Source organism: Panthera onca, chromosome D4 (genome assembly GCF_046562875.1).
Source record: "Panthera onca isolate mPanOnc1 chromosome D4, mPanOnc1 haplotype 2, whole genome shotgun sequence".
NCBI classification, from domain to species: domain Eukaryota; kingdom Metazoa; phylum Chordata; class Mammalia; order Carnivora; family Felidae; genus Panthera; species Panthera onca.
The window spans coordinates 74086803-74111854 of NC_138351.1; the positions used below are offsets into that span (position 1 = coordinate 74086803).

Below are 25052 nucleotides of genomic sequence, written 5' to 3' on the forward strand. Positions count from 1 at the left end.
AATTTTTTTTTTTAACTTATTTTTTAGAGAGTGCAAGCGGGGGACGGGTAGAGAGAGAGGCAGGTAGAGGATCAGAAGCAGGCTCTGTGCTGAGAGCAGTGAGCCCAATGTGGGGCTCGAACTCATGAACCGTGAGATCATGACCTGAGCCGAAATCGGACACTCAACCAACTGAGCCGTCCAGGCTCCCCAAAGATATTTTATTTGTAAATAATCTCTATATCAAATGTGGGGCTCAAACTCACAACCTTGAGATCAAGGTTCACACGTTCTACCGACTGAGACAGCCAGGCGCCCCTCGGAAATAAATATATTTACCTTACATAAGCAAATATATAAATTTCTTTACATTTTAAATATATAATTGGTCAGATTTCAAGGGATTATCTGCTTTTCTGGAAAAAAAGGTCAACTGTCTTTGGAAAATTTCTTTGCATGATTTTACAGGAGCAGCCTCTAAAATGAAGTGTTCAGTGAATGTCCAAAGAACAAATGAATGCATTGTCGTAGTGTGCATCAGCTGAGAGTACCTGAGTAGGGCCTGTGAGACTAAAAACTCCTACACAAACATTTGCGTTTATTAATCTGCTTTCCACTTAAAATGCACAGATAAGAATTTTTTAAGTTGAGCAAATGTGTAGAGCTCAGGGAAACAATTTTTTTTTGCTAGTAGAACTCCGCTAACTCATCAGAGGCCTACGGTTCCCTCACATGGACATCCCCTCTGGTCCTCTTCCCCGGGACCCCCTCCCAACCCACTCCCTTAGACTTCCTGACTTACCACCCATCTTCGTCCCCGAAGAAAGGGTTAGCTGTAGCACTACAAGTTCAGGATGTGCTAGGACCGTCCCCGAGACACCTGTGTATGGTTTCTGGGCACCTGGCCAGGAGGGTCTCCTCGGAGCCAAAAAAGTTAGTAACTGGTCTAGAAAATACACACACAGTGTCATAGTCTACAAATTTCTAAAATGAACTTTGTGACATCACGCAATGACAAAGGAGTGGGAAGGAAAGTATTCTGGCTTTGAGTTGGGCAGACCCTGACTCAGATCTCCGTTCTCTTTCTTCTCTCCGTGTGTAACCTCGGGCAAAGGACTGAATGTTCCCGGGCCTCAGCTTCCTCATCTGCGACACGAGAATAACACGATTTGTGGCGAGAATAAACGTATCCAGACGGCTGTGGGTGCTCAGTGAAATAGCTTCCTCTCCCGCTATCCCTTTGTCCTTCCAGACCTCAAAGATCCGTAACTTAAGGAGTCGAAGGGAAGCCGCAAAAGGACTAAAGGTTTAGAAATAAGATCTAAGGAGAATGGGTGAAGGAATGGTAAATGTTTTCTGAGGAGAGGAGAGTGTTCAGTCCAGACAGAGAGCAATAATTAACTATGGTTATCCTTTATAAGCGCCCGCTACCTTGCTTGGCATTTAATATAGTTTTGTTCAGTCCTCAGAACAGCACTGTCAGGAACGTGGGATTATTTGCTCCACATTATTGGTGAGGAAACTGCTATTTTATACACCCAAGTGCACCCAGCTAAATGGAGAAGTGGAGAGTCAAACTCAGGACTGACACTTTGCACTAGCTTAAGATAGTCCCATGGGGAAGCTGGCCCCAAAGAGGAACAGGAGGGAGACAAGGAAGATGGCTGTCATCTCTTGGTATCAGGGACAGGCAGGGGCCAGGGAAGACAAGTACAAAGGCTTTCTTTGGTTGGGACTCATCAGAAAGGGAATCCCCAGGCCTCTGTTGCCTTATGTGTGGACTCGCCTGATGGCAAGAGGGACTCTATCCTCTGTGAAGGAAATGGGCTTGTGAGCACCAGGCTGGGGACTGATGTCTTGGGGGCCACACAGGCTGACCTGAGCACTGTGCCCCTCCTCACCCAGGAGGACTCACTAGCTAGCACACGGTTGAGTCCATCCCTCTGTTTTCTCTATGTTCTGTTGTTGTTGTAAACTCCCATTTGGCTCACGCTGGCCATCCCCAAGAGTTTATACAAAACTAACTAAAAATATTAAAATGTACAAATGAAATTTGTTGTAGCCTTAATCTTGGAACCTCTCCATTTTCTTTCTTTCTTTTTTTTAATGTTTATTTTTGAGAGAGAGAGAGAGAGCACGAGTGGGGAAGGGGCACAGAGGGTAACACACCAAGGCAGGCTCCAGGCTCTGAGCTGTCAGCACAGAGCCCAATTCAGGGCTCGAACCCCCGAACTGTGAGATCATGACCTGAGCCACTCGGGCGCCCAGAACCTCCCCATTTTCTTATGCACAGAACAGGTTTGACAATTAGGATTCTGGGCAAGGCCCTTGGGCTGTTGGCCTTTCCAAGCCACCTGGGGTCTAATTTTCATGCCACTCAGCACCGGTCTAGGACGTGCCTCCTTCCACTCTGCGGCTCCTCTGAGTAGAAGCCAAGACTTCTTTCTTGCCCTAACTTTGGTTCTTCACCATGCTGAGCAGCAGTGACTGGAGCTTAATCTCATGTCTACAATCCATTTCCGCTATGCAGCTGCGCTGTCCTTCCCCATCTGGATCACCGTGAGGCTGCCAGAACGGTGTGCCTCCCCCCTGCATCTTCTTCTCTCGTGGAGACACGGAACAGGCCAGTTCGACAGACTCAACCCTGTGTTCTGACTCACAGAGGCCTATCACTCTTACACATGCAGGGCACCATTTGCAGCCATAAACTTGGTTTTTGAAGAGCGGTTCCAAAAGGTCACTGAAAACTGTGTTTGGATTTCACCTCGATGGAGAACTTTATGTTTAGTTCATGTTTCTAAACTGCACCTGGACTTAAACTGGCTTCTAACCCTGATATGCCTTCTGAGTGGAACTAAGCAGAGAACCCTGGTCCCACATCACCGCCCACCCCTGCCCCCTGCAAGATCACAGGGAAGAACAAAGCCACACTGAGAAAGGACAGGCCACGGTTTGAAAGTGAATGTCTCTTGGCCTCAGAATGCTGCCACTTCCCGCAGTGCCAGCCCTTGGCTGTAGTCCACTCTCAGCAGGTGAATTCCTCGGCTGAAACTCGTACACAGCAAGGAGACGGTGTCGCCAACAGCCAGGGAAGTCAAAGGTCCTGATCCGTCCAGGGACAAGGTGAACAGGCAGGCTGGGGGAGGAAGAGGGAACCAGCAGCTTAGGCCAAGAGCGGCGTCATGGAACGCGAGGTCTCTGAGAAAAACGCGGGTAAGTAAAGCGCGCTCTACCTGCATGGAACCGTATAAGAGCAGCCCCCGCGCACCAGCGGGGAAGTCAACCCGGGGTCAACCGCACGGCTTCAACTACAGAGAACGGCACATGGACCAAACAAGATGTGTATCACTTAGAAGCACGTTCAGACAGTTGGGGCCTCACCTGCAAGGACATGTTAACACATTGCCCTCAATTACCACCTGCCCAGAGAGCAAGGCAGGGGCCAGGGCAGAGGAGGACAGATAAGGACACTGATCTCCAGCTGCTGGCCTCTGGGGTCTTGCTCCCTTCAGGACAAAGGAAATTGGGACCTGAAGGCCAGTCTGAGGGCCTCCAGCTGACACAGTCTCCCCCCCGTCTCCATCTTGGAGGCCGTAGGGGCACACCTGGTGGGCAGGGCAGCACTTTCAGACCTTGTTCTCCCCGGACACGGAATCCCAAAACAGCTGCACTGGGCAGCTCCGGGTGGGGCACAGCTGGGCTGTCCTCCCTTTGGGAGTTTGGCCCATGTGACCACTAGACATGATCTCACATCTTTTCTCCGAGGGGGCTCCCTGTCCTCCCCTCCCAGGAGCTAAGTTTCTGGAAGATTACCGTAAGGGGGATTTGTCGTGAGGTTTGCTAGGTTAATACCGTTCCCTGTGTCTGACAGAACCCTGTGTCCAGGACAAGAGAGTATGGGGGCACCTGGGTGGCTCAGTCAGGCGAATGTCCGGCTCTTGATTTTGGCTCAGGTCATGATCTTACTGTTCGGGAGATCGAGCCCGCGTCAGGCTCTGGGCTGACAGCATGGAGCCTGCTCGGGATTCTCTCTCTCCCTCTCTCTCTCTGCCCCTCCCCAACTTGTGCACACTCACTCGCGTGTGCTCTCTCTCCCTCTTTGAAAAATACGTGAACTTCAAAAAAAAAAAAAATAGCACGGAGGCAGTGGGGTACTAGGAAGGCAGCTTTCTGGAAGGAAAGAACCCACCACCATCACTCACAGCATTTGCCAGTTTTTGGGGTGTAAATACTCCCGCTATGACCGTATTAAACGTTCCTAAATATTTAGCAATCAGCCAGCAGGAGTGGAGTCTGACACACCACTTCACCGTGTTCCCTAAAACATCTTTCTCTCTGGTGCTCTGAAGTGTCATGACCTTGCTGCGACCTCAGACCTTAGCTGCAGCATCGAAACAGGCAGAGACTTGTTTTTCTGAGACTGTCTTACTTTCTGAGACTATCTTACTCTACCACACCCCCACCAAGAGCTGAGACTCTCATTTTAGTCCTTGAGAAAGGAATTTTATTTTATTTTTTTTTAAGTATTTTTTTTTATGTTTATTTATTTTTGAGACAGAGAGAGACAGAGCATGAACAGGGGAGGGGCAGAGAGAGAGGGAGAAACAGAATCTGAAACAGGCTCCAGGCTCTGAGCTGTCAGCACAGAGCCGGACGCGGGGCTCGAACTCGCAGACCGCGAAATCATGACCTGAGCCGAAGTCGGACGCTTAGCCGACCAAGCCACCCAGGCGCCCCGAGAAAGGAATTTTAAAGTGGCCATCCTTGTTCTCCTTTCCAGACATTTTGAGCATCACACGTTAAAACCTGGTGAAGAACTTCAGATAGAAAGAATACTAAGAGCCAAATATAGTTGATCTCTCAGGAACTGGTCTATACAACATGGTACCAGGGCTCATGTGGTGATGGCTTCTAGCCAGAGGCTGAACAGAATCCTGGTCCTCCCGTAACCACTCGGGGCCTGGATAGTGGTAGGACACAAGTGGCTTTGTATTTGCTGAGCAATGGAAAGAGTTTCAAGGAAGCTTTTAGGACGCCACGAAGCTTTGAGAAACACCAACAGCAGGCTCCTTACCTCCAGTATCTTGGTTCCAAATCTTCACTTTGCAGTCATGTGATGAGGTGGCAACTGTAGGCATCAAGGCTAACGCTCTTGGTAGAAAGACACAGGATGTGACAGTCTGGAAATGCCCCTTGTATTCACATATTCTATTCCGCGTCTGCCGTAGGTCCCACAACTGCAGAGTAATGACATAGGCCAGCTCATACATGCATACCTTCCAGCTGCATACGTGCTTCAGTCACTGATTTCCATCTCCCCGCCTGCTCATGAGCCACCCATTCCTTCCACCTACCTACTCGCATGGCCACCCCTCATCTTCACATCCCATCCACACACCGAATCATCTGTCTAGCAGTTATTTTAAACATCAGTTATCTCCAACAACCCTGGGTAAGGGTGTGCCAGGAGAGTTGTTCCTTCCACAACAACTAGGGAAGTGAAAGCTCCACTCCCTACAGCATGATGGGACAGTATGGGGTTGCCTACTGTCTTTTTTAAAGTTTTAATTTATTGGGGCGCTTGGATGGCTCAGTCGGTTAAGCGGCGACTCCAGCTCAGGTCATGATCTCGCGGTTTGTGGGTTTGAGCCCCGTGTCAGGCTCTGTGCTGACAGCTCAGAGCCTGGAGCCTGCTTTCAGTTCTGTGTCTCCCTCTCTCTTTGCCCCTCCCCTGCTTGCTCTGTGTCTCTTTCTCTCAAAAATAATAAACGTTAAAAAAAATTTTTAATAAAAAAAATTAAAGCTTTTAATTTATTTAAGTAATCTCTACACTCCATGTGGGGCTCAAACTCATGACCTGAGATCAAGAATCACATGCTCTTCCAACAGAGCCAGCGAGGCACCTGGGGTTGCCTACAGCTCAAGAGCTGCCTTCTATCAGCCTCTTGGCCCCTGGGGGTCCTGTGGAGACCGCAGAGTCAGAAGCACCCTTCTCGTAAGTACACGTAGGCGCAGACTTTCTGATTTATTGTCTACGTGCTGAACCTCGGTGTATGAAGATGAGACTCCACAGCAAAGGAGGTGCTGCCAACCCCACTCTCGCTGATATGACTCAGAACAGCCAGAGAACAACGTGCAGGGAGGAGAGCCAACTGAATTGTGTGCAAAAAAGCATAAAATCACCGGACTCCGTGTAATTGAGGAGAATAACATTCAGAGGGGAGAGTGATCTGAATTGTGTCCGAAAAACAATGAAATCACAGGACGCCATGTCAATTGTAGGAGGTGGAAATGTTTAGCTTGGCGAAGAGATGCTACGTCAATAGCCTGGGATTCAACACCTCAACCTACCACTTGCTAGAGGTGTGGTCATGGGGCACCTGGCCGGCCCAGTCGGTAGAGGTGTGGTCTTGTGCAAGAGATTTCAACCTGCCATGCCTCTATTTCCTCATCTGTAAAATGGGGGTTATTATAGCATTTAACTCATGAGGTTGTTTAAAGGATTAAATGAGATAATGCATGTAATGTGCTCAGGCCAGTGTCTGGCATGTAATGTCTGAAAAAATGGGGGCTGTAATTGTTTTATTCGGACTAGATGCCCCTTTAACCCATATTCTACAATTAGGAATCCAAGGTACTTTGGAGGAGCCGAGGCAGTCTAACCCAAAATTAACTGCAAGGAAAGATATATGCGTGAGGGATGGGGTGGGCCCTCAACCAACACTGGGGCTTCAAGCTTCCTGAAGAGCTTGAGGCTCCTTTCCTGTGACCACAAGTACAATGGGAATACCCTTGGCTCTTCAAATAATCCCTCCCCTTTCTAAGCCCTGCTGGGAGTAGGGACATTAGCAAGTAGGGACATTAGAAGGTTCTGTGTTTAGCACCTTTCTATCTTGACTCTCATCCCATCCCTCTTTCTGCTACCATTCAGAGAGCCCAAGGCTAATGGAGGTTTCTTGAAAGAAGCTTCTGGAATGTAAAGGCTCACTTACAGTATGCACTTGGAATAGGCCTGAGCCATTAGTAGAGCCTGCCTGTGTAGCCAGTATAGACATGAGGTCAGAGTAAGTAATTTGCTCAGCAACCAGACACCTGGACCCCCACAGTCTCTTACCGTGGCTTCACAGCCTTCCCCTCCAAAGCCGTTGCTGCAGGAGATACATTTGTGTCCATCCTCACTGACCTCGCAGTAGGTCTGAATATGCTGCTTTGTGGGAAACATATGCGCTACCTGCAGCCCCCGACTGTCCCATAATCTGAAAGGAATTACAGCAGGAAATAAATCCGTGGTAAATTTGTCTGAAATACCAACTACCATAAGTCTCGGCTCTTGGCTGCTTCGGGCAGTCACGTTTGTCATGATTCACCTAAAAACAGGAGTATGAACCAGATCAAGCTCGGAGACTCCAAAGCTGCCAGGAAATAACCAATTTGAAAGACATCTGAGCTCTTTCTATTTTGAGATCCAGTTAATAGGAATTTAGACCAAGCATTTTAATTGTACAAGTTAATTTGTTAATCTGGACCTTTGGGATACTGCTTTCAATGGAGAAGAGGATATTTCTGTGCCTGTGATTTAAAAAAAAAAAATCTTTTTTTAAGATACTTATTATGATCCAGAAGAGCAGTCACCATTCTAGAATCAGATACAAAAGATTTACAGGTCTTGGCCTACCTGGGCCATGGGGTCCATGGGGGAGTTTTTTATTCGATCTCTCATCTCATTTTACCTCATTCCTGCTATTTTCTAAGTAGAATGAATCTCTTCTGAGATCCAAAGTTCCCAGTCATACTTTCTGCTCAAGAACGATTTACTTCTTGACTCCCCTGGTAGGGATTCCAACCCCATTTCCCTAGACAAGGCTTCACCCGGGGGCTGGCACCCAGCGGTGGCAAGTGGAGCCGGGCAGCTCGAAGTGGGGGACAAGCTTAACGTGAGCTCAACCTGAGTATGTCCTGAGCTTAATGTGAATACATTCACACATCGGGTGAGGGGTGGGGGTGGGGGGGGCAGACAGAATCAGCTGCTTCAGAACCATCCAGGACAGGGGCTTTTTCCTGGCCCGACTTCCTGGCTTCCAACCTCTAACAGACCCCAGCCCCAGAGAAGGGCAGAAGCAGAAGGGCTGAAGGCTCTGGAAAGGCACAGCGATGTGGAGAGCGGAGGGGGAAGGGAGTCACGTCGGCACGGGAACCACAAACCTTCACCAGAAACCCTTTCCCAGCTGCTCAGTCAGCCCACCTGATGGTTTTATCTTCAGAAGTCTGTAGTATATATGGTTCCTGGGGGACCCAGCACAAGTGAGTGACCTGGGAAAAGCAAAATTTTCAAAACTTCTCCATACCGAATCATTCCTCTACTGTAATTCCTGTAAACTGTGCTTGGGGCGACTGGGTGACTCAGTCCTTTGAGCATCTAACTTTGGCTCAGGTCATGATCTTGCAGTTTGTCAGTTCAAGCCCCGCATCGGGCTCACTGTCGTCAGTACTGAAGCTGTCGGCGCAGAGCCCGCTTCGTATCCTCTGTCCCCTCTCTTTCTGTCTCTCCCCTAATTTGTGATCTCTCTCTCACTCTCTCAAAAATAAATAAACATTAAAAGAAAATCTGCTAAATAACATCTCTGCCCTACTTCTCAAGGATGCTGACTAGTACATTTGACTTGGAGGGGTTCTATGTTTTGCAGACACCCACTAGTCATGCTCCACTGGCAAACCCCGAATGAGCAGGAGCAATGGTAGCAGCTCTGGGCCAGTCGTGAGTACCCAAACGCATGCAGGCGCCCAAACACGCGGTAGAGAGTTGTTGGCGAGTGGCCGCTAAGGCGAGCAGCCCCCGTTCTACCTTCTACGTTCTACGGTGGGACCATGAAACCCTAGTCTAAGGCCTCACAGGGTTCAGAAAGAGTGTTCTTTCTCTTCATCCCTTGTAGCCCCCTGCTGGACAGGCATGAAACCATTTTCAAAACAAGCCAAGGGGACAGGATTTTCTTCCAGCAACCTCCACAAATGTGGAGGGCATTAGGCAAGCATACCTTGCCATGGATAGTTGTCTTCGAAATTGGAAAAGATGACTATGACTGACATTTGATGACCACTACAGGAACATCTACCATGTCAGGTCACAGGATCCTCCCCATTTTATACATGAAGACGTATTCTAATTGACTGTCTTGGGGTAACACAGCTTAAAAGTGATGGATGTTGGGGCACCTGGCTGGTTCAATCAGTACAACATGTGATTCTTGATCGCGGGGTTGTGAGTTCGAGCCCCATGTCAGGTGTAGAGATTACTTTAAAAAAAAGTGATGGATCCATGATGTGAACCCAGGTATGACTGACCTCAAAGACTGTGGAGTTTATATACCAGTCTGCTACCAGAAAACGCTGGTCTTCATAAACACAGCAAATTATACATAAAGCAAAGGGTCATGCTTATTTCTCTGCACAATGTTACATGTACAGAACACACAACAAGCATAAGTTGTGAGATCCTGGAGGACAAGGACTGTGTCCTGGGCCGCTAACCCTGCTCCTAGCACAGAAGGTAAGGAGTAACTATATTTTGAGGGAATAAATGAGGACACTACTTAAAATTCTGATATAAACTAAACAGAAGATCTCAAGAGAGCATCCAATCTGATAACCCTGAGAGGCCGAGTTCGAGGTAAGCAGTAATGAGGACCCACACCTCTACTGCCTGGCCATGGATCTTCTGATCTCTCTCTCCAGGTTCTCTGCCTCACCCCATGCTCCCTCCTGCTGTCCTGCTCTGTTCCAAGTTTGAGTTCCTACCAGGTTCCTGGAGATGGAAGCTGTCTCTGCACACTGGCCGGTCCCAACGTCCCACAGAAGCAGGGTGTTGTCCCGAGAGCCAGTACACAGCTGTGAAGAGTCTGGGGAAACGAGGCAAAGGTGGGTCCGTGAGATGGGCCCGGCACGGGGCTTTTCAGAAAGCACAACGGCGCTGGGAAGAGATCTGTTTTACTTCACCTGGACTCACGGCCAATCCAGTGACCACCATGGTGTGGCCAGAGAACTGCTGCCTTGGTTGCGAGGGGCCGTGCAAGTCCCACATCATGACCATCCTGTCACGAGAGGCGCTGAAGAACTGGCTCGATCTGTGCACACAGGCTATCTGCTCGAGAGAAAAAAATGCTCCGGTGTGCTGGTCTGATTGGACTTTAAATTGGGAAACAGGGCGGGGCGCCTGGGTGGCTCAGGTGGTTAAACCTCCCTCTCTTATTTTTGGCTCAGGTCATGATCTCCCAGTTTGAGAGTTCGAGCTCCAGGTCGGGCTCTGCGCTGACAGTGCAGAGCCTGCTTGGGATTCTCCCTCTCTCCCTCTCCTTCTGCCCCTCCCCACCTCTCTCTCCCTTTATCTCTCAAACTAAATAAATGAACTTAAAAAACTGTTTTTATGGGAAACAGGGGGATGAGGGTGTTAGGGCCTGAGGCTCTTGCATGCACGGCCCTTGGCACGTCAACACCATACTCTGTGCCGCGTGAATTGTTGGCTGTTGCCCAGTTTCATTCTGGCAGAGTTTCCATCCCGATTCCGATATTTAGTTCATTTAGGGGGATTCCAGAGAGGCAGTTGTAGAAATTGGCCTTCTCTATCATTTCTGCTGCAAGCTCACTCTACCCTGTAATGCTTTCTTAACAAATTAACATATTTTTTAATTTTTTTAACGTTTATTTATTTTGAGAGAGAGCCACAGAGTGCAAGCAGGGGAGGAGCAGACCGAGAGGAAGACACAGAATCCGAAGCAGGCTCCAGGTTCTGAGCTGTCAGCACAGAGAGGACACGGGGCTTGAACTCACAAACCACGAGATCATGACCTGAGCCGAAGTTGGATGCTTAACTGACTGAACCACCCAGGAGCCCCAACAAAATTAATTTTTATTTAACCATTGTTGGCTTTTTAAAAAATTTCCCAACTAGACTGGAAGGTTCCTGTCATTTTTCTGGCTACAGTGAACACACAGGCAGCCTTCAGTACATGCCTCTGTGGAGTTAGGACAGTCAGGGGAGTTATTCTGAGCTGTTCTCTGCTTACCACCTGAGCTATTAAGGGCTTGGTGACAAAATAAAAATCGTGTCTAATAGGCCTGCAACAATGGCTGAGTGAACGGTCTGCTCTGTTTTTCCTCGAGAAAGGGTTCACAGCATCCAATGAAGCCCTTGCGTTTTCCTTAAGACTGAATACTCAATCACCCTTATTACACAGAGCTCTTGGATACTCCTTTGTTCAGTTCCAAATTCCCTCCACGAGGATAACCCTTTGCTAAGTACCTTAGTGATTTCTCGTTCGTGTCCTCTGAAACGTCTCACCACATTTCCGGTTTTCCAGTCGTAGGCCACGGCTGTCTGCAGAGGGTCATCACAGTCACCAGAGTCTTTGTAATATTTCAATTTTAAGTGAATTTTTATTTAACTGAAACAACAAGCCATCACTTCATTCCCCACCTAATTTCACCCTCTCTGTCGAGCCTTGGGGCTTTATTGTTGCCTCCCTCCTCATGTGCCCCTACACAGTTTCTTTCCTTTCCTCCTGACCAACCTCTAGGACCATGGGTCACTCCTTGGAGCCTTACTGATGGGTTCAGAGGATACTCCCCAAGGGGAACTGACTCAGGTTGAGATTCTGGTTGTAGATGCTGAAGTACAATTCTACATGGGATTATAGTCTTTCCCCCTACTTGTATCGTACTTTTATTTTAGTGTATTTAAAAAAATTTCTCGTGGCTCAGTCATTAAGCCTCTGACTTCGGCTCAGGTCATGGTCTCATGGTTTGTGAGTTCAAGTCCCACATCAGGGGAACTCGAGCCCTGCTTCGGGTGAGTGCCGCCTCTCTCTCTCTCCAACCCTCCCCCCTCCTTGCCTCTCCTGGGGATTCTCTCTCTCTCTCTGCCCCCCACCCCGCCCTGCTCACTTACACCTCTTTAAAAAAAATTTTTTTTTAAATTTGCCATCTTAAAAAAAATCACCATCTTAATAATTTTAAGGTGTGTAGTTCAGTACTGTTAAGTATATTCACACTGTTGAAAAACAGATCACTCGGAAACCAATTTGACAATAAATTTCATATATTGAAAAAAAAAAAAGAAAAACAGATCACTCTTTTTTTTCCCTAATTTCAAAAAAAACCCATAATCCCATCTGCCAGAGAGAATCATTATGAAAACTTTCTTTGTATCCTTTTTCCAGGTGTATACTTTAATATTTTGTTGTAAGCATTTCTCCTCCTGAGCAGGAGACTCCCTGTTTAGCATCCTCTGGCCTGGTCTCCGGTAGTTCATTGCTAGAGAGTTAAGGAGCATGTCAGCACTGGACCTGGTTAAATCCCAGTTTCTTCATTTGTAAAACAGAGAGGCTAGCCCTTCCCTACCTGCCTTGAACACGTGAAGATCATATAGATAAAATTTGATACATCTAAGATAATATTGACTTTAAGACGAAATGCTGCCAATTAAATTATGATTACCATGCTTTATCATCAGTTTTTACTGTATTTATTTATTTTTATTTATTTTTAAGTAGGCTCCATGTCCAATGTGGGGCTTGAACTCACGACCCTGAGATCAAGAGGTGTACACTCTATGGACTGAGCCAGTCAGACGCCCCTATCGTCAATGTTTAGATGCGTACTGATTTCCAAGGTGCTAAAGTAAAAAAACATGAGTGTCTTAGAATCCGTGAAATACAATGTGAAAATGAGAGGAATTAAAAGAATCACTTTTGCTACCAATGTCCTGGCTGTGAGTGCTGTGATAGATCCAGATGTGGGGGGTGGGGGGCCTTCCTGATCCAAAGTGACAGTGGGAGGAAGGGCAAGAGCACAGAAGGGCGAGATCATGACACACACCAGGGTAGAGATTTTGACAAAAGAACTGCATGAAAGAGACTGGAAGTCTTTTGGCGATGAGTAACTCCTGCGTCTGTGTGTGGGTATGAAAATGGATTGGTTGGAATAACACTCTGCATTTATAAAAAGCACGTGGGTGGTCTGGCACATCACCAAAGATCTTACCACCCGATCCTCACCACTGTCCTGGGAGGCTGGCGTTATCATCCCCATTTCATGGATACGGAGACTGAGGCTCAAGGCCAGTACACGACTTGCCCAGAGAACAGGAAGAGTCAGAGCAGGGACTTACACCCAGTCTTCCTAAGTCTAAAGCCCATGGTTTTACACTACTCAACACGGCTTCCAGAAACGCGAAACCAGCGCCCCCTTCTCAAATAGCTTCCCACGTCCTCAAGAAGCTGGGTCCCTGTCAAGCACACAAACCCCACCTTATCTTTTCCTCCAGAGACACACAGGTCTGAGCTCAGAGCAGCAACGACAGACACAGTACCCACGTGGGCTGGGCTATACTCCTGACAAGCTTTAGTTTGAATTCTCTCTTCTAGAATTCCGTCGGGCCTGCTAAAGAGAGGACGGCAAATGAGAGGCCCACCGGTATGGAGTGCAGCGGGGCCAGGGGAAGAGGAGGTGGGCTACGGGAGAGGCTGAGGAGAAACCTGGAAGAGTGGTTCAGAAAGGAGACCCACGGCCATTGCCAGAAACGGGATTATTATCACTGAGCACGTTCAGAACGACTGAAGGACTGGAATCTGATAAAGGGGAATCCTGAAGCCAAGAAACCAGGAGTCTCTGCTCACCCTGGAGATTATTCCCAAAGCTGCAGGGCCCCTCTCTGTGTGGCTGTGGACACTAGCTAATCAGCTGTTTCTCATCCACAAGAAAACAGACCCAACTGACTGTTCCGGGAAGGTCATCAATAATCGCTCTGGGCCTTCTCTTTCTTTAGTGGAGAATTAAAAAAAAATTTTTTTAAACATTTCATTTTTAAGTAATCTCTACACCCAACAACCTCGAGATCAAGTCACATGCTCTACCGACTAAGGTAGCCAGGCGCCCCTTTAGGGAAGTTTAATGCACGTGATAAAACACGGGATCCCCGTCTGCGTAGGACTGCCGTACCTGTACTTGTAAGTGCTATGTTTGAGTTTGCTTTGCAGTTTCCCCATCACTGCACAGGATCTACACAAAACCTTGCAGGGAGGAGACCAGGGCAGCAGCATCCCTTGTGGCTGCTGGAAGATGTGTCCCCTGCTGAGTAAAAAGAACACGTACTGTTAATTTTGTTAGACATGATAATGGTAGGATGCTTATGTCAACATAAATACTTCTTTTTTTAAAAGACGAATTCATTGTGCTCATTCGCTTTTCCTCCTCTCCCTGCCCCCTCTTCAGGCTCTGGGAACACACCCTCCGGTAGAGCTTTAGCAGATCAGCGAAAACAAAAACAAAAGTAATTAAAAAAAATTTTTTTTAATGTTTTTATTTATTTTTGAGAGGGAGAGACAGAATGCGAGGTGGGGCAGAGGGAAGGAGCAGAGAGAGAGACACACACAGAATCCAAAGCAGGCTCCAGGCTCTGAGCTGTCAGCACAGAGCCCAAAGTGGGGCTCAAACCCACAAACCGTGAGATCATGACCTGAGCCAAAGTCAGATACCTAACCGACTGAGCCACCCAGGATCCCCAAAAACAAAACGAATTTTAAAAATACAAAGAGGTTTCTCAACAAGTTAAATGTAGAATTGCCGTATGACCCAACAATTCTACCCCTGGGAAGGCAGCCAAAATAATTGAAAATAGGTGTTCAAACAAAAATTTATACATGAATGTTCATGGCAGCACTGTTTCCAATAGCCAAGAGTTCATGAAAACAACCCAAATGTCCAGCAATGGATGAATGAATAAACAAAATGTGGTATGTCCATACAATGACTATTACTCAGCCAGAAAAAGGAATAATATATTGACACATATGATAACCTGGATGAACCTTGAAAACATCACACTAAGCAAAAGAAGCTAGGCATAAAAGTCTACATATTATATGATTCCATTCATATGAAACATCCCTCATCAGAATCTACATAGACAGAAAGCAGATTAGTGGTTGCCAAGAGCTGGGACGATGGGGGAATAGGGAATGGCTACTTTAACAAGTACAGAGTTTCCTTTATGGATAATGAAAATGTTCTGGAACTAGAAGGTGGTGATGGTTGCATAACATTGTCTGTATACTAAGCAATAACAAATTTTATGTTATGCATATTCTACCACAATAAATACTAGGAGTGTGTATTTGAAAATAAAAAATAATTTTCACCAGTGAAGTTTCTCGAAAAGAGCCTTAGTTATTCTAAAAGGTTATAACCTTCCTAGGGTGTCTGTTTTTTTAATAATTTCACATGGGGCAGCTGGGTGGCTCAGTCTCTCAGTCTCTCTGCCCCTCCCCTGCTTGTACTCTGTCTCTCTCTCTCTCTGTCTCTCTGTCAAGTATAAATTAAAAAATAATGGGGCGCCTGGGTGGCTCAGTCGGTTGAGCGTCCGACTTCGGCTCAGGTCACGATCTCACGATCCGGGAGTTCGAGTCCCGCGTCGGGCTCTGGGCTGATGGCTCAGAGCCTGGAGCCTGCTTCCAATTCTGTGTCTCCCTCTCTCTCTGCCCCTCCCCTGTTCATGCTCTGTCTCTCTCTGTCTCAAAAATAAATAAACGTTGGGGCGCCTGGGTGGCGCAGTCGGTTAAGTGTCCGACTTCAGCCAGGTCACGATCTCGCGGTCCGTGAGTTCGAGCCCCGCGTCGGGCTCTGGGCTGATGGCTCGGAGCCTGGAGCCTGTTTCCGATTCTGTGTCTCCCTCTCTCTCTGCCCCTCCCCCGTTCATGCTCTGTCTCTCTCTGTCCCAAAAATAAATAAAAAACGTTGAAAAAAATAAATAAATAAATAAATAAACGTTAAAAAAATAAAATAAAAAAAATAATAATAATTTCACATGACACTTCTCAAAATTAGTGTGCCAGGTCACAGGTAAGAATGAGATACTAGGGACATCTGGCTAGCTCAGTTGGTAGAGTATGCAACTTTTTTAAAAATTAATTCATTTATTTATTTTGAGAGAGAGGGAGGGGCAGAGAGAGGGAAAGAGACAGAATCCCAAGCAGGCTTCTCACTGTCACCACAAAGCCCCATGCGGGGCTCAAACTCACGAACGAACCGTGAGATCGTGACCTGAGCTGACTGACTAAAACCTGGCTAAAACCGACTAAGCCTCCCAGGTGCCCTGGTAGAGTATGCAACTCTTGATCTCAGGGTCATGAGTTCAAGTCCCATGATGGGTGTGGAGCCTACTTAAAAAAAAAAAAAAGAAAACAATGAGATGTGAGAGCTAATGACACTAAGTGAGACAATATAGGAAATGACCTAGACCAGCAGTTCTTAAAGTATGATCTGAGGACCGGTGGGGATTCCTGAGACCCTTTCAAGGAGTCTGTATGGTCCTCCTTTTTCCAACCACATCTCTGTGTGAAGCTTGATTTTCTTCTTATACTACAACCCCAGTAACGTTGCAATGGATTGAATGCAGAAGCAGATACAAGAACCCAACTGCCTTATGTGGAAGACAAACATGAACAAGAATTGCAAAAAATGTAAAACAATGCCACTCTTTTCCAACCAATTTTTTTAATGTTTTCATTTATTCTTGAGAGGGAGAGAGAGAGACAGAGAGAGGGGAGAGAGAGCCCTGATGTGGGGCTCGAACCCACAGACCATGAAATCATGACCTGGGCCGAAGTTGGACGCTTAACCGACTGAGCCACCCAGGTGCCTGCCCAACCAATTTTTTGTGTGTTTTGGAAAGCACTTTTTTTTTCTTACTTTTTTTTTTTTTTTTTTTTAAATAGGCTTTAAGTTAGGGACTTAAACTCATGATCCTAAGATCAAGAGTCACATGCTCTACCAGGCAGCCAGCCAGGCACCCCTAAGAAAGCATGTTTTTCATAAAATTACTTTAACATGTAATGGGTTTATTATTATTATTATTATTATTATTATTTGAAAATAAATAAGTAAATATTTTTAAAATATCTGTTTTAACATAAGGGGCACCTGGGTGGCTCAGTCGGTTAAGCGTCTGACTTCAGCTCGGGTCATGATCTAATGTTTTGTGAGTTTAAGCCAGGCTCTGGGCTGACAGCTCAGATATTGGAGGCTGCTTTGGTTCTGTGTCTCCCTCGCTCTCTGCCCTTCCCCCGCTCGCACTCTGTGTGTGTGTGTCTGTCTCTGTCTCTCTCAAAAATAAACAAACATTAAAATATATTTTTTAATTAAAAAACTTCTTTCAAATATCTGTTTTAATGTCAATAGGTTTCAGAGTAGAACCCAATATATAACTTACATTAACAAAGCTCTTTGAGATCCCCACTAATTTTCAAGAGTATAAGGAAGTCCTGAGGCCAAAAAGTTTGAGAACCACTGGCCTACAACTTAAGTAATGTCAACAATGGGTGGTATATTAGAATAAATAGAATTATTGTTTTTCAGATTTATTTGCAATGTCCCCAACAACTAATAAGGCTAGAACTAAGACAGGTGAGTTAGACATTCAAAGACGCTAATCCACACATTCACTCAGAAAACACCTCCCAAACACCCAATCTGTGGAGCTCTTATACTGGTGGCCGGTGAAACAGGAAAAAAGTGACAGGAAGACATGGCCAGTGTGCGTTTATCTGCTGGGACTGAAGATCTGATGAGGGGCTGATCTCAGCTACTCTGGGTCACGTGTCCGCTGCAGCTAGCTCTTCCAGAAGCCAGACGGTCGAGGGAAGTAAATGGGGGTGGGAGTACTCACTTCCCATCTCCTCTGTGACTCTGTTTAAAGTTTAGGAGATGAGTTTCTCATGGGCATGACTGGCCCAGCTCTAGGAAGAATGGTCTACAGGAAGAAAAGCAGCTAAAATTCACCAAGTATTCTCAGTCATACCATTAAAAAACACTGTTCCAGGGGCACCTGGGTGGCTCACTGGTTAAACGTCTGACTTCAGCTCAGGTCATGATCTCATGATTTGAGCCCCACGTCAGGCTCTGTGCTGACAGCTCAGAGCCCGGAGCCTGCTTGAGATTCTATCTCCCTCTCTCTCTGCCCCTCATCCGATTGTGTTTTCTCTCTTTCTATCTCTCTCTCCCTCAAAAATAAATAAATAAATAAATAAATAAATAAATAAACAAACAAACAAATAAATAAATAAATGTTAAAAAGAAAAAAAAAAAACAGGGCACTTGGGTTAAGCATCTGACTTCGGCTCAGATCATGATCTCATGGTCCATGAGTTCGAGCACAATGTCAGGCTCTGTGCTGACAGCTAGGAGCCCGGAGGCTGGTTCAGATTCTGTGTCTTCCTCTGTCTCTGCCCCTCCCCCCCAAAAAAAAATAAATAAACATTAAACAATTAAAAAAAAAAAAAGTTTTCCAGAAGAATTTCAGCTTACACTTTGAGAAACTGCCAGCACTGACCTACTGACAATATGGGTAGCCAGTACAGAAGCATAGTGCAGTGAAAAGAACACAGTGCGTGCCAACAAGAGCCCTGGCTCCAGCCCCAACCCTGCCTCATCCTACTGTGTGCCCTTGGGTTCCTCCATTTCCTGCTCTGCACCTCGGCTTCCCTATCTGTAAATGAGGATACCAGATTAAATAATTTTTAGTAGACTGTGTACTCCATAAGAGGAAGGAGTCTCTCATATTCATCTTTGTACCTCAAGTGGCTTGCACAGTATGGCAAAAACATTTCTTGTTAAGTAGCGAATCTAAGGTCCCTTCTAGTTCAGACATCCTAGGATTCTCTATAACGGGCACAGGATATGCTGACAGAAAAAATTCCAGGATAATTTTCAAAACTCTGGGATGTTGTATTGCTTACAGGTAGATAGAGGTCACAGGGCTTCCAATCTGCCAGCGTAGCCCATTTTTCAACATTATCATCAAACTGAGGACAGATGCCATCCATAGATTCTAGGTCACCAAAAACAGCAAATGCTATAAATGGATTGGCTTTGCTTAAAACTGATTGGATTCTTAGCCGATAGCATCTGGAGAGCCACATTTCCCATGTGAAGAGCATTCACAGGACATTCTAAGCAAAAGATAACTTTTAGAATGACTTACCCCCAAACCAGTAGGATTTTCTGGGTGAGCTGCCGTATTCAATGCTTTGTAACATTTATCCTTTGGAAAATAGTGCAGGCAGCCACTTCCTAATCTCTGTAATTACTGAAAAGACGCTTAAATTAATCTCTTCTCTAAGCATGTTTGTTTGCACTGAAAGGAGATTCACAAGGTAAATAAAGACTTTGTTTAATTAAAGAGATTGTTAAGTGTAGTTTTCCCACACAAAGAAAGAGATATCTTACAAAATTCCAAGATCATATAACTGGCACATTTCTAAAATTTAGGGAAAGTTTACCAAAATGTTAGTTATGTATCTATTTTAATTAGTTAATTAATGAATTAAAGTTAGTTCTATACCCAATGTGGGGATTGAACTCACCACCTCAAGATCGAGAGTCACATGCTCTACTAACTGAGCCAGCCAGGTGCCTGGGTAGATCTATTTTTAAATATACAAAGTAGGAGGGTGCCTGGCTGGCTCAGTCAATGGAACATGTGACTCTTGATCTTGGGTCATGAGTTCAAGCCCTGCTTTGGGTGTGGAGCCTATTGGAAGGAAGGAAGGAAGGAAGGGAGGAAGATACAAAGTAGGGGTGGAGAGGCACCTGGCTAGTTCAGTGGGTAGAGTACACAACTCTTGAGCTTGGGGTTATGAGTTTGAGCCCCACATTGAGTGTAGGGATTACTTAAAAATAAATTTTTTTGATAAATAAATAAATGAATAAACATACAAAGTAGGATATTTTTTTAAATTTTTTTTTTAACGTTTATTTATTTTTGAGATGAGAGAGACAGAGCATGAATGGGGGAGGGTCAGAGAGAGGGAGACACAGAATCCGAAACAGGCTCCAGGCTCTGAGCCGTCAGCACAGAGCCCGACGCGGGGCTCGAACTCACAGACCGCGAGATCATGACCCGAGCCGAAGTCGGCCGCCCAACTGACTGAGCTACCCAGGTGCCCCAAAGTAGGATATTTTAAAAAAAATTTTGCCTGGCTAGCTCAGTTGGTAGAGCATGAGACTCTTAATTTTTTTTTTTTTTTCAAGAGACACAGTGATGAGGGGAAGGGCAGAGAGAGAGATCCCAAGCAGGCTCCACACTGCCAGCGTGGAGCCCAACGAGGGGCTCAAACTCACGAAACTCAAGATCATGACCTGAGCCGAAACCAAAAGTCGGTGGCTTAACTTAGGCGCCCCATACAAAGTAGGATATATTTAAATGCATCATTAAACATTTCTGTTTTACTCATAGTACTTCTATTCAAAAAGATTTTTAGATTTTTTTAATGTTTATTCATTTTTAAGAGGCAGAGAGAGACAGCGAGTGGGGGAGAGGCAGAAAGGGAAACAGAGTCCGAAGCAGGTTCCAGGCTCTGAGCTATCAGCACAGAGTCCGATGCAGGGTTCAACCCCACGAACTGTGAGATCATGACCTGAACCGAAGTTGGATGCCTAACCAATTGAGCCACTCAGGCACCTCCCCACCAAATTTTTTTTAATGTTTAGTTATTTATTTTTTGAGAGAGAGAGAGAGTACGAGTACAAGTGAGGGAGCAGCAGAGAGAGAGAGAGAGAGAGAGAGAGAGAGAGACAGATAGAATCCAAAGCAGGCTTCAGGCTCTGAGCTGTCAGCACAGAGTCTGATGTGGGGCTTGAACCCCAGGAACCATTGAGATCATGACCTGAGCCAAAGTCAGGTGCTTAACCAACTAAGCCACCCAGACACCCCATTCCAAAAATTTTCAGAGCTGACTGCTTACTTCAGACCTTACTGTTTCTGTAAGAGAGACAATTTCTCCTGTTTACTTATTTTTTTAATGTTTGTTCATTTATTTTTGAGAGGGAGAGCATGTGAGTGGGTGAGGGGCAGGGAGAGAGAGAGAGAGAGAGAGAGAGAGAGAGAGAGAGAATCCTAAGCAGCTCCACACTCTTAGCACAGAGCCCGATGCAGGGCTCAAACCCACCAACTGTGAGGTCGTGACCTGAGTTGAAACTCTCCTGAGTTTCCTGAGCACCCCTCTCCTGTTTAAAATAATACCTCAATAAGTATGAATCATAGAATTTGAGATATGGAAGAGTTTTTCAAAAACATCACATATAAACCATTTATTTAATATTTGAAGGGGCACCTGAGTGGTTCAGTCAGTTAAGCATCCCAACAGTTAAGCATCCCAACTCACTGAGGGTAGTGAGTTCAAGCCCTATACTGGGCTCCATACTGGGCATGGAGCCTACTTAAAAAAAAAAAACAGGGGCGCCTGGGTGGCGCAGTCGGTTAAGCGTCCGACTTCAGCCAGGTCACGATCTCACGGTCCGTGAGTTCGAGCCCCGCCTCGGGCTCTGGGCTGATAGCTCGGAGCCTGGAGCCTGTTTCCGATTCTGTGTCTCCCTCTCTCTCTGTCCCTCCCCCGTTCATGCTCTGTCTCTCTCTGTCCCAAAAATAAAATAAACGTTGAAAAAAAAAAATTTAAAAACAAAAACAAAAACAAACAAACAAAGAAAAAAAGATCTGAAGAGTCAGGGAAGAAACATTATTTGCTCAAAATTCTAACTAGGTAGGTCTCCTGACTTCTAGTCCAGAATTTCCCTTATGAACATCTACAAAGAAGAAACAGTTTTAGTGCAGTTTAACAGCTCTATTTTAAGAACTCAAATAAAAAATTCTAATTACCAACTGACAGTGTAGCTTATTCTAATTTTTTTTTTAACGTTTATTTATTTTTGAGACAGAGAGAGACAGAGCATGAATGGGGGAGGGTCAGAAAGAGAGGGAGACACAGAATCCAAAACAGGCTCCAGGCTCTGAGCTGTCAGCTCAGAGCCCAACGCGGGGCTCGAACTCTCGGACCGCGAGATCATGACCTGAGCCGAAGTCGGACGCTCAACTGACTGAGCCACCCAGGCACCCCAGGGTAGCTTATTCTAAAAATGAAGAGTAAGGGGTGCCTGGGTGGTTCAGTCGGTTGAGCAACCAACTCTTGACTTCGGCTCAGGTCATCATCTCATGGTTTGTGAGACCGAGCCCCACGCTAGGCTCTGGGCTGGTGGCTCAGAGCCTGCTTGGGATTCTGTCTCCCTCTCTCTGCCCCTCCCTCGCTTGCACTCTCTCAAAAATAAATAAATAAATAAAACTTAAAAAAATAATAAAATAAAATAAAACAAAATAAAACAAAAATGAAAAGAAACACAGCAGAGTCAGAATAACATTTGATTTAGTGCATCGGCATAGGAATTAGACAGACTTAGGTCTGAATTACAGTCTACTGCGGCCTTGGGCAAATTGCCGAAGCCCTCAGGGTCTGTTTCCCATATGTAAAATGGGATAATATCTCTATCCCTGGGCTTCGGTAAAGATTAAAAATAGCACTTACAATGTGCCAGGGACTATTCTAAATGCTTTATATTTATTGGCTCTTTTGATTTGTCCCACGAGCCTCTGAGATAGATGCTGTTACTATCTTCAGTTAGCAGATGAGAAAATCGAGGCGCAAAGATGTTAAATAACTTGCTCGGATTTACAGATAAGTTGCAAATAAGTGGCAGGGCTAAAACTTGAAGGTAGGCGGTCCGACTCCAGAGGCCATGTTCTCGATCAGCCTACTATACTGCATCTCTGCTAAAGCTAGTGCGTAGAAAGCCCTCAGTTCAACCTGGCAAATTGTCAATATAAAATGATAGCTACTAGCATGATGGATATATTAACAATGATCTTGCAGCTGAAAGGAGCAGTTTCTGCCAACTTCACCCTGAATACTACTATTTTTTTTTTTTTTTAGTTTATTTATTTTGAGAGTGAGAGGGAGCGCGAGTAGATGTGCAGGGGAGGGGCAGAGAGAGAGAAGGAGAGAGAGAATTCCAAGGACTCTACACACTCAGTGCTGAGCCCGATTCGGGGCTCAATCCCATGACCTCAAGATCACGACCTGAGGTGCTATCAAAGAATTGGGACACTTAACCGACTGAGCCATCCAGGCGCCCCTTAATACTACTATTAATACATATATATTAAACATATGTAACAAATATACACAAAGAACATACACAAATAGGTATATGAATCTGAAGGATATCAAAATGAAGCCAATTATGTCTCCTGACCAGAGTGACTGATCATACCAAGAATTCATTAAGTTATATATTATATAACTTAAAGGCAATTTAAAATCTCAATGACAAGGGCGCCTGGGTGGCTCAGTTGGTTAAGCGGCCAACTTGGGCTCTGATCTCACGAGCCCCACATTAGTCTCTCTTCTGTCAGCACAGAACCCATTTCAGATCCTCTGGCCGCCTCTCTCTCTGCCCCTCCCCTGTGCATGCATGCACATGAGCTCTCTCTCTCTCTTAAAAATAAACATTAAAAAAATAAAATAAAATCCCAACAACAAAGTATATGTACTTGGGTAATGTCCATGTAGTTGTGATTTATTATGAGACTAATCTAAGAAGTGAAAATACTATTGTTATCTTCCACTGTTTATACTGTGAACACATAATATACTTGACAAGAGGGGCAGTGTCTTGTTCATTTTTTTTTTTTAACGTTTATTTATTTTTGAGACAGAGAGAGACAGAGCATGAATGGGGGAGGGGCAGAGAGAGAGGGAGACACAGAATCGGAAGCAGGCTCCAGGGTCTGAGCCATCAGCCCAGAGCCCGACGCGGGGCTCGAACTCACAGACCATGAGATCATGACCTGAGCTGAAGTCGGACGCTTAACCGACTGAGCCACCTAGGCACCCCTGTTTTTGTATCTGAGCTTTAAACACAGCCTGGGAGAATGGATGCAGTGCAAATATCTGGGGAATGAATGAATAATTGCACACTAAAGTGAAGAGTCTGCTTGGCAAGAAGTTTTTTTGTTTTGTTTTGTTTTGTTTTAAAGTTGGTTCCATGCCCAATGTGGGGCTTGAACTCAAGCGACCTTGAGCTCAGGAGTCGCATGCTCTACTAACTGAGCCAGTCCGGTGCCCTACAAGCTTTTTAAGAACCCAACAACATAAGGGTTCTTTAAAATTGACCAGCAGCAAAACATTCAGTGAAGTTACCTGAGCTTGGTCCCAGATTTTGGTCAGGAGAGGCTGGGGCGGGGCTTGGAAAAGCCATAAACTCAATTATTGGCTTTGGATATCCTTGTTGTTTCCAGATAAAACCAGGCCTAAATCTGAATCCCAGAAACCATTGCTGCCCCAATTTGCTTTCCAAAGACCTTCAGACACCCAGTGGTCACTCTAAACATAACTCAGAGAATTCTCATTTAACTCTCCAGTGCAGTATTCTTTGATAGACTCCAGCATATATCCAATTGTTATTTTCCATCAAGAAAGCGGGACTCAGAGGGTTGTGACTTGTTAAAGGTCACAGGAGGCAGAGCTGGGGTAATGGATCTTATTTCCCTGGACTCCTGGTCCACTGTTCATGTAAATGCTGATTTCATATCTCCTTCCCTCTCCCCAAATCTCCTTCTGTACACAAGACCAAGACATCAAAACGAAAGCTCAAACACAAACAAAACCACAGTGGAAGCACTGGAACAAAGTCTGATTCGACCCTCTAATGGTAGATAGGGGAAACTGAGGCCCACAGAATAAGTGGGTCTTGCCCAGAGTCTCACAGGGAGTCAGCACTAAGGCCAGAAGTTCCAAGGTTGCCCCAAATTTGGGGGACAACCTGTGTACAATTTTTCCTTCCTGTCTCTTCAGATCACAAATGTCCCCCGTTATATCCATGTGGACTGCCAAAGCTTATTTTTGATGTGTTGGGGGTGGGGTGGGGTGAGTAGTTCACCCAAACGAGGTATACAATGCCATCCAACCCAAGGCCTGCCCTAGAACTCGCCGCTTTGGCCAGGTGGGCTGCTGCAGCCTGCAAAGCGCGAGGACTCCCACAGCTCTGCCCGTCCCTCCCGTACCCCTTCCTCCCCCCATCGTGCTCCGTACCCATCAGCTGGCTGGCCGGGCCGGGAGCTGGGGCCGGCAGGGGCGCCGAGTGGAGGGAGTCAGCAACCACCACGCTCCACAGCCTCCCATGCCACCGCCCCTAGCAAC

General features: G+C 45.9%; 1 protein-coding gene across 6 annotated transcripts; it reads right to left on the minus strand.

Moving 5' to 3' along the window:
• WDR31 (WD repeat domain 31) lies at positions 1–25052 on the minus strand. 6 transcript variants are annotated; one of them, XM_060608956.3, is made up of 11 exons: positions 24945–25051; positions 19007–19102; positions 13969–14097; positions 13278–13410; positions 11273–11347; positions 9970–10114; positions 9772–9872; positions 8222–8289; positions 7094–7235; positions 5054–5216; positions 1–3115 (listed from the first exon to the last, which is right to left on the minus strand). In XM_060608956.3, exons 3-11 carry the CDS (start codon positions 14067–14069, stop codon positions 2955–2957), a joined length of 1089 nt encoding a protein of 362 aa, XP_060464939.1. In that variant the 5' UTR covers positions 14070–14097; positions 19007–19102; positions 24945–25051; the 3' UTR covers positions 1–2954. The 6 variants fall into 6 exon arrangements, with proteins under 6 accessions (XP_060464939.1, XP_060464940.1, XP_060464936.1 ...); XM_060608957.3 differs by having other exon boundaries at positions 13278–13407; positions 13969–14100; XM_060608953.3 differs by having other exon boundaries at positions 13969–14100.

Bases quoted from the DNA above. Each gene is read 5' to 3' on its own strand.
- WDR31 (XM_060608956.3), bottom strand. From the start codon at position 14,069: ATGCTGCTGCCCTGGTCTCCTCCCTGCAAGGTTTTGTGTAGATCCTGT. The intron at 11,348-13,277 runs GTGGGGTTTGTG...GACCCTCTGCAG, and splicing joins TCTCTGGAGGAAAAGATAAG to ACAGCCGTGGCCTACGACTG. The intron at 9,873-9,969 runs GTGAAGTAAAAC...TCGTTTCCCCAG, and splicing joins TGGATTGGCCGTGAGTCCAG to ACTCTTCACAGCTGTGTACT.